Source organism: Desmodus rotundus, chromosome 6 (genome assembly GCF_022682495.2).
Source record: "Desmodus rotundus isolate HL8 chromosome 6, HLdesRot8A.1, whole genome shotgun sequence".
NCBI lineage: Eukaryota > Metazoa > Chordata > Mammalia > Chiroptera > Phyllostomidae > Desmodus > Desmodus rotundus.
The window spans coordinates 118,483,978-118,498,871 of NC_071392.1; the positions used below are offsets into that span (position 1 = coordinate 118,483,978).

Here is a 14,894-nt window from a genome sequence, read left to right on the forward strand (position 1 = left end):
CTTAGAGGTTATCTAACCACTCGGGCATGTGCAGTAAAAAGCCCATGAAATGAAACAAAGGGACTCAGCAAAAGCCTGCCCTCTATAAAACCTGCATCTTTTGGGGGGGGAAGAGAACAACTTTCTGTTACCAAAGAACAGCCCACCTCCGCGTCTTGGGAAGTGTACTTTTCCTAATAAACATTGCATGCTTCACCTAACCCTGTTTGCATAGCCGTTCCATTCATTGTTTGGGACCACCAAGACCCTGGACTCTTGTCTCCGACTGCAGCAACTCTCCTGAAACTTCTCGCATCAAGTCCCCTTAATGACCTCCACGTCACCAAACCCAGTGAGCTCTTTCCTGTCTTCATTTGGTCTCTCAACAATTGACTCCCACCTTCTTGAAACACTCTCTTCTCTTAGCTTCTGGAGACTTCTTGGCTTTCCTCCTACCTCACTGGCCATCACTTCTCAGTCTCTCTTGCCAGTTGCTCTTCCTCCAGTTCAAAGTGTGGCTCAGCAGCACCTAGGAACCTGTTACAAATGGAGATTCTCAGACCCCATTCTACACCTACTGAGTCAGACTGTCTGGGGTGGGGCCCGGCAATCTGTGTTTTATCCAGCCCTTCAGGTGACACACGCTGAAGATTGAGAACTACTGATCTAAAACGGTTAGCATTCCTTGCAATTCAGTCCTGATTCCAGTATTTTTTTTTCAATGAGGTGTTGGTGGTATAGTGGGGAACGTAGCTGCTTTCCAATATTTTTTTCTGACCACATTTTCTTCTTCGATGTTATCGTCCAAGTCCATGACTTTGGAAACCATCTACATATTATATGCATATCTTTAGCACCAACCCTCCCTCCCTCCCAATATTTTCCTCTTCAGAAATTTCTGGTGACCAAGGTTCCAGAAATTGCTTTCTCATTCCTTAGCGTTCTATTTTCTCAAGTATTCCCTTATATAACAGGGGAGTTAAGTCTTTCGGCGGAATTTCCCTTTAAGATGACTTTTACAGTCAATGAGCAACGTCAGGGAGTGATGACACCAGGGGAGGTATCAGCTGACATAAATATTTAAGAGAATCTCAACTTGTTTCTCACCTACCCCGTGACTCAGATACCCCGTCCCAGCTTGGCAGAGAAGCACCTTCCCAGTAAAGCGGCTCCCGGGGCAGGGTGTGCGCCAGGCCGCCTGCTGATTGGTCCGCACGCCAACCTCTTCAAGAGCCACCGCCCCCTCTCCCGGCCCCTGGCCCCTCCTCCTCGTCCCCGCCGAGCCGGCCTTCCGCGCCAGTCGCTGACAGCCGCGGCGCAGCGAGCTTCTTCCGACGAGGCAGGTAAACCTCCTCGTGGCCCTTTGAACTCCTAGCACGGGTCGGGGGCGGGGGCCCTGACAACTGGGGTGCGCGGGCGCGCGGCAGAGTCTGAGAGTGAGAATCCGGCGCCCGGAGGCCGACCTTGACGGTGGGAAGGGGTCTTCGCGGCGGGCTCGGGGCGCGGCGGGCCTGCGGTGTGCTCTTTGGTCTTCGATGACGCAGCTGGGCTGTGCCTTTCTGGCTGGGGGAGCTCCTTTTATTCGGAATGGGGCGGGAGTGGGGGGAGCTGGCCGAGCCCCCTCGGGAGAGGTGTTGGTGGTAGGGACGAGTCTGACTGCTCCGCGGAGCCCACTCACACCCACGTGCGTATCCGCGGCGGGAGCGGGATGGGTGAGTCTCGGGCTAGAGGGGCTGCGGGGCGGGGGGAGTGGGGGCGATCACCTCGCGCTAACGTGGCCGGGGAACCGGAGGGGGGCCGCGGCGGGCTTCGTTGGGGCGCTGCGCCAGGAGAACCGGGGAGAGGCGCTGGGGGCCGCGGGACTCCTGGCCCAGCGCCAGGCGGCCGCTCCTCAGAGCCATCGGGTAGAGCCCCGGACCCGGGCAGAGACGCCCCCTGGCCAGGCCCCGCTCTCCCAGATGCTCGGGAGGTGCGCGGAGGCGGGGAGGGGGCATCCCGCAGCCTCCGAGCTCTTCCGTAGAGGCGGCCCCGCCCGCCGGGCTCCGGGCCAGGGCGGTCCCTGGGGAGGCCGCAGCCCCAGGGGCTCTGGCAACCGCTGGAGGGCCTGCGCTGGCCTCGGGCCTTGGGCCTCAGCGGGGAGGGGTCTTGGGGCGTCCCTGCCCCTTCATTCGCCGGCCCGGAAGGTCCAAGCCCTCGGGACAGAGCGTCTCCGGCCGCTCCAGGTGTGGCAGACTCGCAGCCTTCGCTTTTCACTACTTTCCTGCTCCGCTGAAAGGAGGGAACTCGACCCTCGGGGGGGTTCGGAGGGAGGGGATCCGGCCCGGGCGGCCCCACTCGGAGAACCATCCTAATCCACCTGTGCGGGAGGTGCCTTCACGTTTGTTTATTGAACAGTGGAGAGGAAGCGGACAAGACCGCCTTTCTGTTGTTTTTTTTCTATTTTCTCTCTGTGGTAGTTACAGTAAACAGATTATTTTCATGGTAAACCCACCGTCGTCACTTCTGCCCTAACCATCCCAAAGCCACTGCTTTCTATTTTTGTTTATTCCAGATTCATACACAATCCAATGCAAGTTCACCGTCCAGATCAAGGTTATCCTCCTTGTATTTGAGGTTTCCCTTTCCTTGAGAAAAGGCCCAGGTAGCATAGGATTAAAGATTTTTACAAATCAAATTATCAGAAAAAGTAGAAACAGAAAACTGAATGAAAATGTCAGACTTCTGGAAAAATTAACTCGCTCAGATTCGAAGAAAAAAAGTCAGTAAAAAGAACCACTCTTACCTATCCAGACACTGAGGACCTCTTACAATGAAGAACTAAACTGGAAAGGGAAAGAACGCAGAGCTATGATGTGATTTGTGTATTATTTGTACCTAACACAAGTTTTTCATACTTGTGAAAGGAAAATGGCAAGATTATAATAGATAAATTGTGAAATGATGAATCATTTACAGAATTAAATGCAAATTAAGCCTGGATTATCACTTTATATCTGTAAACAACAACAGTAATTGTAACAGTAACCCCTGAAATTTGCATAATCCAGTTATCTGGGGAGGTAGCAGGGCTTTGGGATTAGAAAGATGTCTCTGCAACTAACTTAATGACCTTGGACCAGTTACCTAGCTTCTTCATCCTTTTGCCCATAAAGTAAGAGGAAATGACACCTACTTCCAGAATTTGTTAAAGACTAACTTTAACCATCTATGTAAAATTGACTGTTGGTATATAAAGCAATGCATTTTTTTCCTAGTCACACCCACTGGGGTTGTTGTGCAGTAGGGAATCAGTACAGGCTTTTTGTAAAGCAATCAGGCCATGCATTAAGAAGTTAAAAGCCGTGACCCAGAAATCCCATTCCTGGGAATCTACTTGCAATGGAAGAACCAAACAAGAAAACAAACAAACAAAAAAAAGAGGCTTATACAGGCACATGTTTGGGGCAGAATGACCTAAAATTAGAACCAACTGGGAAACAACCTGAATGTGTAACAGCAGAGCAGGAGCTAAGAAATCATGGCAAATTAACTGAAAAGACCTTATGTAATCATCAAAAGTCACGATTTAGAGCCTGCGATACATGGGGAAAACCTGACAGGTCCAAATGCCAGTTACTGAACTGCTTATGCATAATGAATGCATATGTGACAAATCTGAAAGGAAAAGCAAAACCAAGAAAGTTTTAATAGAAATTGTAAGTGATTTTAATTTTCTTTTTGTTGATGTATCACTTTTCTGAATAATGTCATTTTTTAAGTGAAATAGACTCAATTTGAAAGAGCAAGCTCAATGCCACGTTTGGTTTTTTAGTTGACCTCATTGCTTTTTTCAAATATTTCCCATTTTGTTCTGGAATAGATTTATTAGTGGCTTAGATACTTATACATTAAGCTTTTATTTTAAGGAATCATATCTTAGATTTATTTATCAAGTCTAGCTTTTTCTTTTCTTTTTGTTTTTAAGGACTCCTGAATATATTTGAAAACTGAACAGTTTCAGCCACGCCGAAGCGTTGTCTTCCTGGAGGCACAAGTACAGTTTAGCTGAGCCACCATAGACGTATGTACCCTCTGGAATCTCTTTGGTCTTGTGATGGTTGGAAATCCCCAATTGTCTCAGCAAATACGGGTCTGGAAAGGCTGTGATCACAAGCACCTGGTCTGGAGGCCTATATGTGTACCTCACACCTATTGCATCATCCTTTCTAGAAAAATCAGCTTGATTTTGCAAAGAAAGGGCCACAGTTTTCTCTAGAATCATGCTGCATTTTATAACAAAGCAACCATTTAAAAATATAAAATAATAACATACATTCCTGCACCAAATTAACACGGAAGGTGACTGTCAACCAACTGACAAAAGGTTTTAATGAGGGGAACTAAGCTGTAGTTTTAACTTACCTATTCCATTCTCCCTTTTCATATCTTATTTCCTCTTCCAAGGCAACTGTATCAGCTGTGAACGGCCGCATATTAAACATTCAGAGCTGCCTGTGTCTAATGAGGTGTTGGCTACCGCATTATAACGTCATCCTTGAGTGAATAGTGTGTGTAGCAGTTCTCACAGTGGGAGAATTGTTTTCTCAATTTGTTCATCTTTTCTCTCCTTCTGTTCTACTAATTCATAGTATCGTGTGGTCACATCGAGGGAGGTATGTGTGCCCTATTAGGAAAAGCATTATAGTGTTGTTAAGTGTTGGGCCTCTGCAGACCGAGCTCTGAAGACTGGCTAGGAGTGCAGTTCCCTGGGAAGTTCTGTTACAAATTCCCCAGTCCCATCACTAGACACTCCCAGGCTGCCGTCTGGGAGAGGCTCCAGCACGGCCACTTTTTAAAAACTCTTTAAGTAATTCTGAGGATTGATCAGGTTGGGGGCCCTTCATCCTGTTCAGTCCAGAACTGGGCCTCAGAGTAGCAGGGACAACCCATCACCCCAAACCGTTGTGCAAAATTTTGTATAGCTTGTATCAAATTCTGTATAGGGCAGTGACCTAAACAAAATAAAATAAAATACAGTAGTTCTTTCTTCTTCGCTGTGGTTGTACTTTCTGCAGTTTCAGTTACCTGTGGTCAACCTCAGTCTGAAAATATTAAATGGAAAATCCCAGAAATAGACCATTCCTCAGTTTTAAATTGACACCATTCTGAGCGCCTCATTTCCTGTTACCACGTGGGCATTGCATCCGCTCACATCACAGGGGTTAATACAGCACAAAAAGATACTTTGAGAGAAGAGAGAGACCACATTCATATAACTTTTACTACAATGTATTATTATAATTGTTTTATTTTGTTAACAGTTGTTATTAATCTCTTACTGTGCCTAATTTATAAATGAAGCTTTACCATAGGTATGTATGTATAGAAAAAAATAGTATGTATAGTGTTCGGTACTATCCACGGTTTAAGGCATCCACTAGGGGTCTTGGAATGTACCCCTCACGGAGGAGGGGGGACTACTGAATTACAAATGAGTTCTACCTAGCTCAGGACATTTCCTCAGGGAGGTGGGGAGTTTAGGGGCTGTTTGGTGCCACTTCCCAATTTAAGTTTCCAGTTGTAACATGTTCTGAGTATCAGAAATTTAGCCCCTGGCGTACAACCATCGGGCAAGTTTCTACCAGCTCTGACTCAGTCCCCATGTGTACATGGGAATAGGGTGATTAGGGTAATTTATGGACCATTTTCTGTATTTCCATTGCTCTCCCATTCTGCTCACTTGCCAGTGCCACATGATCTTATTTATTGTAGCTTTATCATGCATTCTAACACCTGGCATGCCAGCTGTGCCCTAGATTTTCTTCCTGTTCATGTTCCATCTTAACTTTGAATATTATCTCCTCATGTTCTTTGAAATCCCCTTTGAATCCTGACTAAAACTGTGTTGATTTTGTGGATTATTTGGAAATGAATAGGTATCTTTCGGCGTTGGTTTTCCCAACCAAAGACATTGCGTGTCTTTCTCTTTTTTCCAGTCTTCCTTTATCTCCCTCGTTAATATTTTATCGCACCCCTCATATAAGTACCACTTATTTTTAGATTAATTCCCAGATATTTTTAGTTTTTTATTGCCATTATGAGTAGAATGATTTTTCCCATGCTAAATCTTCTAACTAATTCCCATTAATTTGGGGACTGTTCTGTTATATATTGGTTTCAAAAACTGCCACCCTGATGAGCTCGCTTATGTATTGTGAGATGTTTTTGGTTGATGTTCTAGGTAGAAAATCATGCCTGGTTAGAATTCCATAACTGTAATAAAGTGATTGCTTGCCTTCTTGTCTTGTTCACTAGATTAATGAGATGCCTGTCCTTTTTTAATTAAGATAGGGTGTGGCCTATACATTTGTGGTAGTGATTCTTGATGATGAGAAGGGACTACCTTCTAATTCTGTAGAAATTATCTTAATAGCTTCAACTTAAAAAATCAGAAATGGATGTTGATTTTAATTGAAAACTTTTTAGCATCTGGAGAGAATCTCATTTTTTTCCTCTAACCTATTAATAGATTTCCTGATTTTGAGCCACCCTTGTATCCCTTAAATAAGCCTTATTGGTCTCACAGTATATTCTTCTTTTACTAAAATGTTGAAATCAGTTTGATAGTATTTTCTTTTGAATTTTGACACCCGTATTGCTGGAGGCTGGGTGACTAAGAGCAAGAGCCCTGCACTCAAAATACTGGGGTTTAAATCTTGACCTTTACCCCCTTGACTATTAACAGGTGAAGATGCCCAAATGCTTATCTACACTGAGTTCCAGATTCTTTTCACAATTGCCTAAATTGGTATTCCCACAGTGTCTCACAGATGTAGCAAAATTAATGTGTCCAAACTAAACCTCTTGGTTTTCTCTCCCTAGCATGGCCCTCCACGAGTTTCTCCCACTTCGGTAGATGGCATTGCCACCATCGGCCCGGTCACAAAAGCCACAAACCTGGTTAACTCCCACTCCTCCATCCACTCTATCAGCAAGTCTTAATTGGTTCTTTCTGCAAAATATGTATCTGCAAAATGATTCCTGCATCATTTCTGCAAAATCATTCATCCATAGCTCCTCAGCAGTTTTGGCACCATTCCAGGCCACACCACAGTCTTCCTTCAATTGTGTCCTAAGTGGTCTCACCATTTCCTTTCTTGCCCCTGATTTTCTTCTTTACACAACAATCAGGGTGATCTTTTTTTTTAAAAAAAAAGCAGCCCTAGTATATCACTTTCCTAAGGCCCTTTGATGGTTCCCTACTGCATTCCAAATGAAATGGAAACTTGCACTTGAGGTCCTGTGAGCTGGCCCTCACCCACTCCAGTCCCAACGGGCCACCTGCCTTCTGTCTCATCAGCTCCGGGTACATCTCCTTTTAGGCCCTTGAACCCACTAAGCTAAATATCTTACTCACTATTCTGTCCTCAGCTCCTCAGTGCTACAACCTTAGAAAACACTGAAGACATGTTTATGGAATGAATCAATAAGTAATCATATGTACTTTTTAACATCTTTTTTCATTTTTTGACACATAACAGTTCTTAGTTTATAAATCCTCTCACGAAAAATCTGCCCGATCCCCACAGATAAAGTCACTGAAGCATCTTCACTCCTGTTGACCAGTCTCCAGCTCACCTTTCCCAGCACCAACACTGGCTTCGCGGTCCCCCTGACTCTCTTCACTCCGCTCTGGTGTTCCTGCCTCTGTTTCCTTGAGGTCTCTACTTCTCATACAGGCCCTGTCTTGCGAGTCTATGTTTGGGTTCCCTTTTCTTTTCATAATCCAAGGAGTCATAAATCATGCCAAAGCCCGTTGTCTTGCCACCACCCACACAGGTTCTGAAACCAAACACAGAGACGACAGCTGGTGTGGTCTTAACACATTTCGGCTAGTTTTTCCTGAATTTCCACCTTGGGTGCAGCTACCTTCCCAGGTGAGGACGTCAGTGAGCATCTGTTTCTGCTGAAGTGGTCTGTTGGTCATGAACTTCCTGGTGCGGATAGTTCTGTGCCCATCATGATGGCGGCCAATCTCCAAGCCGCTAGGAAGGAAAAGAGCTCCATTTTTTCTGTGGTCAATGATCAATTCAAGTTTTCTATTTCTTTAAAATCTGGCACATAGTACTTATTCCATAAATATTTGCTGAATGAGTTCACTCTAAAGTCAATATTTGTAATTTATATTTTAATAGAAAGGGAATCCATCTTACACAGGTTTTTAATTCATAAAGTTGTATACAGTAAGTTGTAACCAAGGATATGTCAGTTGACCTTTTTGAATCTTGGTGGTCTCCTTTGTAGAGTAAGAGGTTCGGATTAAATACTACTAGGTCTTCCTTATTTTATCACAAACAGAAAGATTCACCGAGTCTCATTTAAGTTTTTGGGTCCCTCTTGTCCTTAGAAATGATTCCCTACTTTAAAATGGAGTTGTTATTTTTAAGGCTTTTCATAATTAAATGTTGCTTTTGTTCTCAACTGATTCTAAAATGATCTAGTCTTAATATATTCTATGAATGTATCAATAGTATGAACATAATAAAATAAAGAATAGTCTCTTCTATCCAACTTTATTCAGTAGTCAGTTTTAAAGTACTAATCAGCAACACATGGCACGGCTCTGGTTCCCAGTTGCCTGTATCTCTAGTCCACGGTCATTCTTCAGCTCTAGACTCTCCGCGCTGCCTACTGGTATCTCTTGCCCCACACGTGGCTTGATAACAGCAGTGCCAAAGCCAAAGCCAAAGCCTCATTAATCTTCCTCCAGACCCGTTCCACCTTCTACATTCCATCCACACAGCTGTCCAGTGCAGAAAACTCGGTCCTTCCCATCTCTCACCTTCCATGTCCAACACCAAGCCCTCCAGAAGCTACCTTGTAAATCAAACCGTCTATTATTCTTCATTCCCTGGTCAGGAGCATCACCTTCTTCTACCTCGACTACTGTTGTGCCCTTCTAACTAGTTTATGTACTTCCAATCACACACCCACAAAAACTCCTATCCGTTCTCCACAATGTTCTTTCTGAAGGGAAACCCCAGACTTTCCAGTGATTTCCCACTGCCTTCAGGATCACGATCAGACTACTTGACATGCCTTGTAATTAGGCTGACCATGTAACCTAATGTCTAAATGGTACACTCTTGAGAATAAAAAGGGCGCTATTAATATCAGCACAGGAACAACAGGTGTAAACCCTCCCAGGCAGTCAGGATGCTGCTCACCTTGTTCACGAGGCCTTTCATTACGTTCCCTCCACCTGCCACTCCAGTACACACTGAAGCTTCACTTCCATGAAACCCCCTGTGGTCTCCAGACCTGCCAGTCCTCTCTCACCACCTCTCATCCATCTTCTGTGTCTGGCTCTCTGAAGACCAAGTTCCTCTATGTGCCTCTTTCACCATGCGGTGTCATCTCCTGCTCATCTGTCTAGTTGAGCCTATTGAGCGGTAACTCTTACAACCTTGAACAAGGCATGGTCAATGCCAGATTCAGTGTTACTCCCCTTGCAGCCTCTGTCTCCTGCCTCAACCATGTCAGGTAACACCTCCATCTGTGACTGGCATGCCAAGTAAATGTTTATTTAACTGAGTTGAAGATGGTAGACAGTTGGCCATTGCAGAAAAGACTGTTTTGTAAGTTTATAAACATGGCTCACTGTAGATAGCTATTTGTTAGCTTGGTTATTTCTTATGCTTTATCGTAAGTGCTTTGATGCTCATTCATTCAGCATTTATTTTGCAAGTCTACGAGTTGGTCACTGCATAGGCACTAGGGATACTGCTGTGCACGAAACAAGACTCCTCTCCTAGAGGAGATGAACCATAAGCAAACAGGAAATAATAGATGTCAGGTAGCATCTTACTTGCTGGGTTAGGGGGTACAGTGGAGTGCTGATTTATGTAGAGTGGTCTAGACACCCTGTTGAGGTGATGTCACAGCAGACTGGAGCCTTATGAGGAACTGGAAAAATACCTTTCCAGGCCCTGGGATCAGCAAGGACAAGGGTCCCAAGGTAGGAGAGGGTCACCAGGTGTGAGAAACAGTGGGAAGGTCATATGGGGCCTACCTGGCAGGGTCAGGACTTTGGGTTTTACCTGAGTTTGAAGGAGCGGCATGGTGGGACCTGATGATGGAAAGGCTGTCTCTGGCTGCTGAGTGGGGAACACACTGGCCAGAAGCAGGGAGGCTGGTTGGAGGCTGCGGAAAGACTCCAGCTGGCTGGAGTCAGAAGAGATGGAAAAGATTTCCACTAGCATGGTAGGACTGGAAAATGTGACAGGTTTCAGGATTTAGGGCTTGTTTTCAAGATAGACTGATAAGACTTGCTGATAGAATCAATGTGTGCTGTGAGAAAGAATCCAAGAATAGCTCCAGGGTGTTGGCTGGGTTTGGATCATTAGGGGAATGAAATAGTTGTGGACACAAAACCCCTTTAGCTTAGGAGGTATTGACTCAGGGTGATAATCCCCTAGTTTAGTTCCCTGGCACTGGTGTTTGCACGGAAGGATGAGCAGCATGGTGGCCAGGAGCTGGGCGCCTTGAGCAGATAGAGAGCAGACCGGAAAAGGGGCCTGCAGAAGACTGGACTGCCGAGAGATGTGGGTGGGAGAGTGAGGCCGGTCAGCGTGTCCCAGCACCCTGCCCTCTGACCCCTCCCCAAAAAGGCCTCCCAAATGCCAAAATTGGCATGATCTGAGCAGTTTAACGTGGCCTGTAACTTTCAAATGTACTTTTATTTGCTTATGACCACTAAGACATTTCAGTGATAGTAAAAACATAAACAGGATGTTAATTCATTGATTTGTTTCATCCTTCTTTTTCTTCAGAATATTATCCAATTTAGTCTTTAGCTCTGAAGGTTATGTAAAACAATTTTCTGGTACTGGCTGCCACTTCTATTTGAAGATAAATAGTGCTGGGGAAAAGATTAGCATCCGCGGGGCAGCGTATGCCGGTTTTGGTTTTATGGCACCTAATGATAATGCAGAGCACATGGTTTCAAGTTGTTGAATAATCATTCTACCGTGTGCTTTTGAGCTCTGCCTGTGGACCTGATCGTGCCGGATAAATGAGATCTTTAGTCTGAGGTGAGATTTTTAATTGGATGAATGAATATACATTCTGCAAAGGGGCATAAATTATCATCAAGGATATTTGGGTGGTTTGTTTTTTCCTGAGCCCTTTTATATAAGACATGTTTCTTTTGTACCAAAAATCAGAAGACAATAAGTCACGCATAAGCCATTACATGCAGAACTAAAACTCATTCAGTCGATGAGTGGCTGCAAATCTTGTGGACACAGCCATCCTTACCCCACTTTAAGCAGCTCCATCTGCCTGTTCATCTGTAAAGAGAAAGATTAATTTATAAGTGGGCTTGCAAAATTCAGCATGTTTTCTTATTTCAAAAAAAAATTGTATTCCTTTGAGGAAATCCTTGCTGGCACTCATATATTCAGGGGATAGTCATTCCTTCACTTAACAAATACATACTGTGTACCTGCTCTGTGCCAGGCACACCCTGACCTCTGAGGAAATAGCAGCAACCAAGAGACTCCTTTCCTTCTTACATTCTCACAGAGAGAAGACAGAAACCAACTATTTGCAAAGTTATTTCATTACAGCAGCACCCACCTGGGAGTCCTCCTAACTAGAATTAGACTCACAAGACTTCCACAGACGCCACACCAGTGTCACTGTGGTCCACCCAGCAGCCGGTGACTTGTCTCCACCCTCAGGCCCACAGTGACTGCTCAGGTTTAAGGGCATGAGATTCGTATGAGTGGGTAACAGGTTCCCCTTGGCATAGAAGCCCCAGGCTCCACACGAGCCAGTGTCCCGTATAACAGCCTGATAGGCACAGCTTCCAGGGTCCCCACATGGATGTTCCAGGTGCAAGGATCACCCGTCTAAAGTCCAAACTGATGGCAAACCCACCAAATGTTTGTAGGCTTTCCCAGTCCGGTTGCAATTTATAAGTCAAGTTATTTTTACCATAAGCAATGTTGCTGGCATTGCGCCTTTATCAACTTTCCAGGAAACAGCCAGAAGTTATCCTAAGGTCAGTTTGTCCTTAGTGAAGAAGCATTGTGTTAACCCCTTAACAGCTATTTCTGTCATAAGTGCTGCAAAGGAGAAGTGCAGAGTGAATAGCATTTTTTACCGAGGTGCTGATGCCGCTGCTCTGCATTCATTTGTTATACAGCAAAAGTTAAGTGGTTTCAACACAGACATTGTACTCTGACACCTTCTTCATTTTGCAGATAAGTCATCATGGTGAAAAGCCATGTAGGCGGCTGGATCCTGGTTCTCTTTGTGGCCACATGGAGTGACGTGGGCCTCTGCAAGAAGCGACCAAAGCCTGGAGGAGGAGGCAGCAGTGGGGGGAGCCGATACCCGGGGCAGGGAAGTCCTGGAGGCAACCGCTACCCACCCCAGGGTGGTGGCTGGGGTCAGCCCCACGGTGGCAGCTGGGGTCAGCCCCATGGTGGTGGCTGGGGTCAGCCCCATGGTGGCGGAGGCTGGGGTCAGCCACATGGTGGCGGAGGCTGGGGTCAGCCCCATGGTGGCGGAGGCTGGGGACAGCCCCATGGTGGCGGAGGCTGGGGACAGCCCTATGGTGGCAAGCCCAGTAAGCCGAAAACCAACATGAAGCATGTGGCAGGAGCTGCGGCGGCTGGGGCCGTGGTGGGGGGCCTGGGCGGCTATATGCTGGGGAGTGCTATGAGCAGGCCCCTCATACATTTTGGCAATGACTATGAGGACCGTTACTATCGTGACAACATGAACCGTTTCCCCAACCAAGTGTACTACAGGCCTGTGGATCAATACAGCAACCAGAACAGCTTCGTGCGTGACTGTGTCAACATCACAGTCAAGGAGCACACGGTCACCACCACCACCAAGGGGGAGAACTTCACCGAGACTGACGTCAAGATAATGGAGCGTGTGGTGGAGGAGATGTGCACCATCCAGTACCAGAAAGAGTACCAGGCTTACCAAAGAGGGGCGAGCGTGATCCTCTTCTCCTCCCCTCCTGTGATCCTCCTCCTGTCTTTCCTCATTTTCCTAGTGGTGGGATGAGGGCAGCTTTCTGTTTCCACCATCCTCATCTTTTACCAGATTGGGGGAGGGGGTATCCACTTGCAGCTCTTTAGTGGCAGTGTCTCATTCTCGCTTCTCCCTTTGTCACCCGTAGGCTAATCCCCTTGGTCCTGGAGCCACAGGGAAATGCAGAGCAGGCCTGGCAGGCTGAGTAGTCAAGCCCATTTGATTGGGTCCTTCATGGGCCATTGCAGGTGCTGGGCTGGTAAGGGTGTAACAGCAAATCATCATTCCACGATCTAGGCGTATTTTTTCTCTAGTGCAACAGATCGAGGCTAATTTCAAAACAGTTTTCAAATGCCTTTGCCTACATACCCCTGGCTCTGCGAGAGCTCCATACACTAATGCTCCACTTTAGTTAGCAGTGCTTTGTTAGCAATTTGGACACCTTTCCTCATTCATTTTAAGAAAACCTGACTGCATTTGCGTGTTTAAACACCATTTCTACCAAATTTGGAAGGATACTCATTCAAAAAACAAAACTAGAAATCCTCAGCTCTTGGGCCCAGGCTCAGCCTGCTGGAGAATGTGTGCCCTGTGTCTGCAGAGAACTGTGACAATGTTTTGCATTTTGCAGTACAGGCTACACAGCAGCTATTGCATCAAGCGTAAATATTCATGCAACATTAGGCCTCTGGGCAGAAGACGTTTTCATAGGGCATGAACATAACTAACATAATTTGAAAGGCTTCTGGGGCTAAAACTGTCCAACATTTGGGAGTGGTGCCCTTGCAGGGTACCTACATGTGGCATTCCTTTGTTTACTAACATAAACTATAGATAATTAAAGCAGTTAAAAATTAAATTACCTTCTGGACACTAGGAACAAATCTCCTTTGTTTATCTGGAAATAATGATTTTGACATTGGGTGAAACCAGATTTTAACGTAGAGGAAGCTGCAGCTGCAAAAACACTAGTATCAGAAGGTTATGTAATGAGGAAAATGATTGGTGTACAAAGAAACGCTTGCATTTCTTCATAGCTATCTCATAATTGTCAAAAACCAGAATTAGGTTGAGTCCTTCGTCTCTATAATTGGCTTTTGAATGGAAGAATAGGGAATCCAAAAAAAAAAAATGTTGGGCTGGAGATGACAGGAAAATGATCCATTCAGAGTGGAAAAAGAAATTCTGTTATTTAAATAAGGTAAAATTACTCCTTGGATTGTTCAATACTGTCACCTAGCAGATCTCTGTTATTATTCTGCAATGTGATTGGCTTGTACGTGTGCAGGTATTCAGTGTAAAAAAAACCCCCCAACATACATATATATATATAGTGCACATGACAAACGAAGTTTTGGTTAGAGCAGTTGACATCTGGCGAATCTGCTGCACTACCTGTTTTGTAAGGTACTAAATGCGTAATACGTGGGGAACCCTTCTGTGTGGTCCTTAGGCTTACAAGGTGCACTGAATAGTTTTGTATAAGGATCCAAAGCGGTCTTTGAAATATGCATGTACTTTATATTTTCTATATTTGTAACTTTGCATGTACTTGTTTTGTTGTATAAAAAGTTTGTAAATGTTTAATATCTGACTACAATTAAACAGCTGAAGTGACCATCCTCTGTGGAGTCTGCCATTGTGGCCACTAGAGCACGGCCCACTTCCTGCTGGAACCCCCAGCCCGGAGGCCGCCAGGGTGCTTGGCGCGGTCCCTTGACCCCTAACTGTCCTGGCAGATCTGCCCCTTTCATCCCTCCCCACCCTCTCTAAAAACTAGCAATAAAAAACACAGAGTCATTATCTTAAATTTTGTATTGGGCAAAGATCAATTTTCAGTCACCCTTACTTGACCCAGTGACTTCAGGGAGACTTCCAGA

At 45.4% G+C, this 14,894-nt stretch overlaps 1 protein-coding gene across 2 annotated transcripts; it reads left to right on the forward strand.

Moving 5' to 3' along the window:
• Positions 1 to 1,152: 1,152 nt before the first annotated feature.
• Positions 1,153 to 14,632, forward strand: PRNP (prion protein (Kanno blood group)). Of its 2 annotated transcripts, none has more exons than XM_024559617.4 (3): positions 1,153 to 1,322; positions 3,944 to 4,039; positions 12,228 to 14,632. In XM_024559617.4, exon 3 carries the CDS (start codon positions 12,238 to 12,240, stop codon positions 13,045 to 13,047), a length of 810 nt encoding a protein of 269 aa, XP_024415385.2. In that variant the 5' UTR covers positions 1,153 to 1,322; positions 3,944 to 4,039; positions 12,228 to 12,237; the 3' UTR covers positions 13,048 to 14,632. The 2 variants fall into 2 exon arrangements, with proteins under 2 accessions (XP_024415385.2, XP_045050718.2); XM_045194783.3 differs by having other exon boundaries at positions 1,153 to 1,318.
• Positions 14,633 to 14,894: the final 262 nt, after the last annotated feature.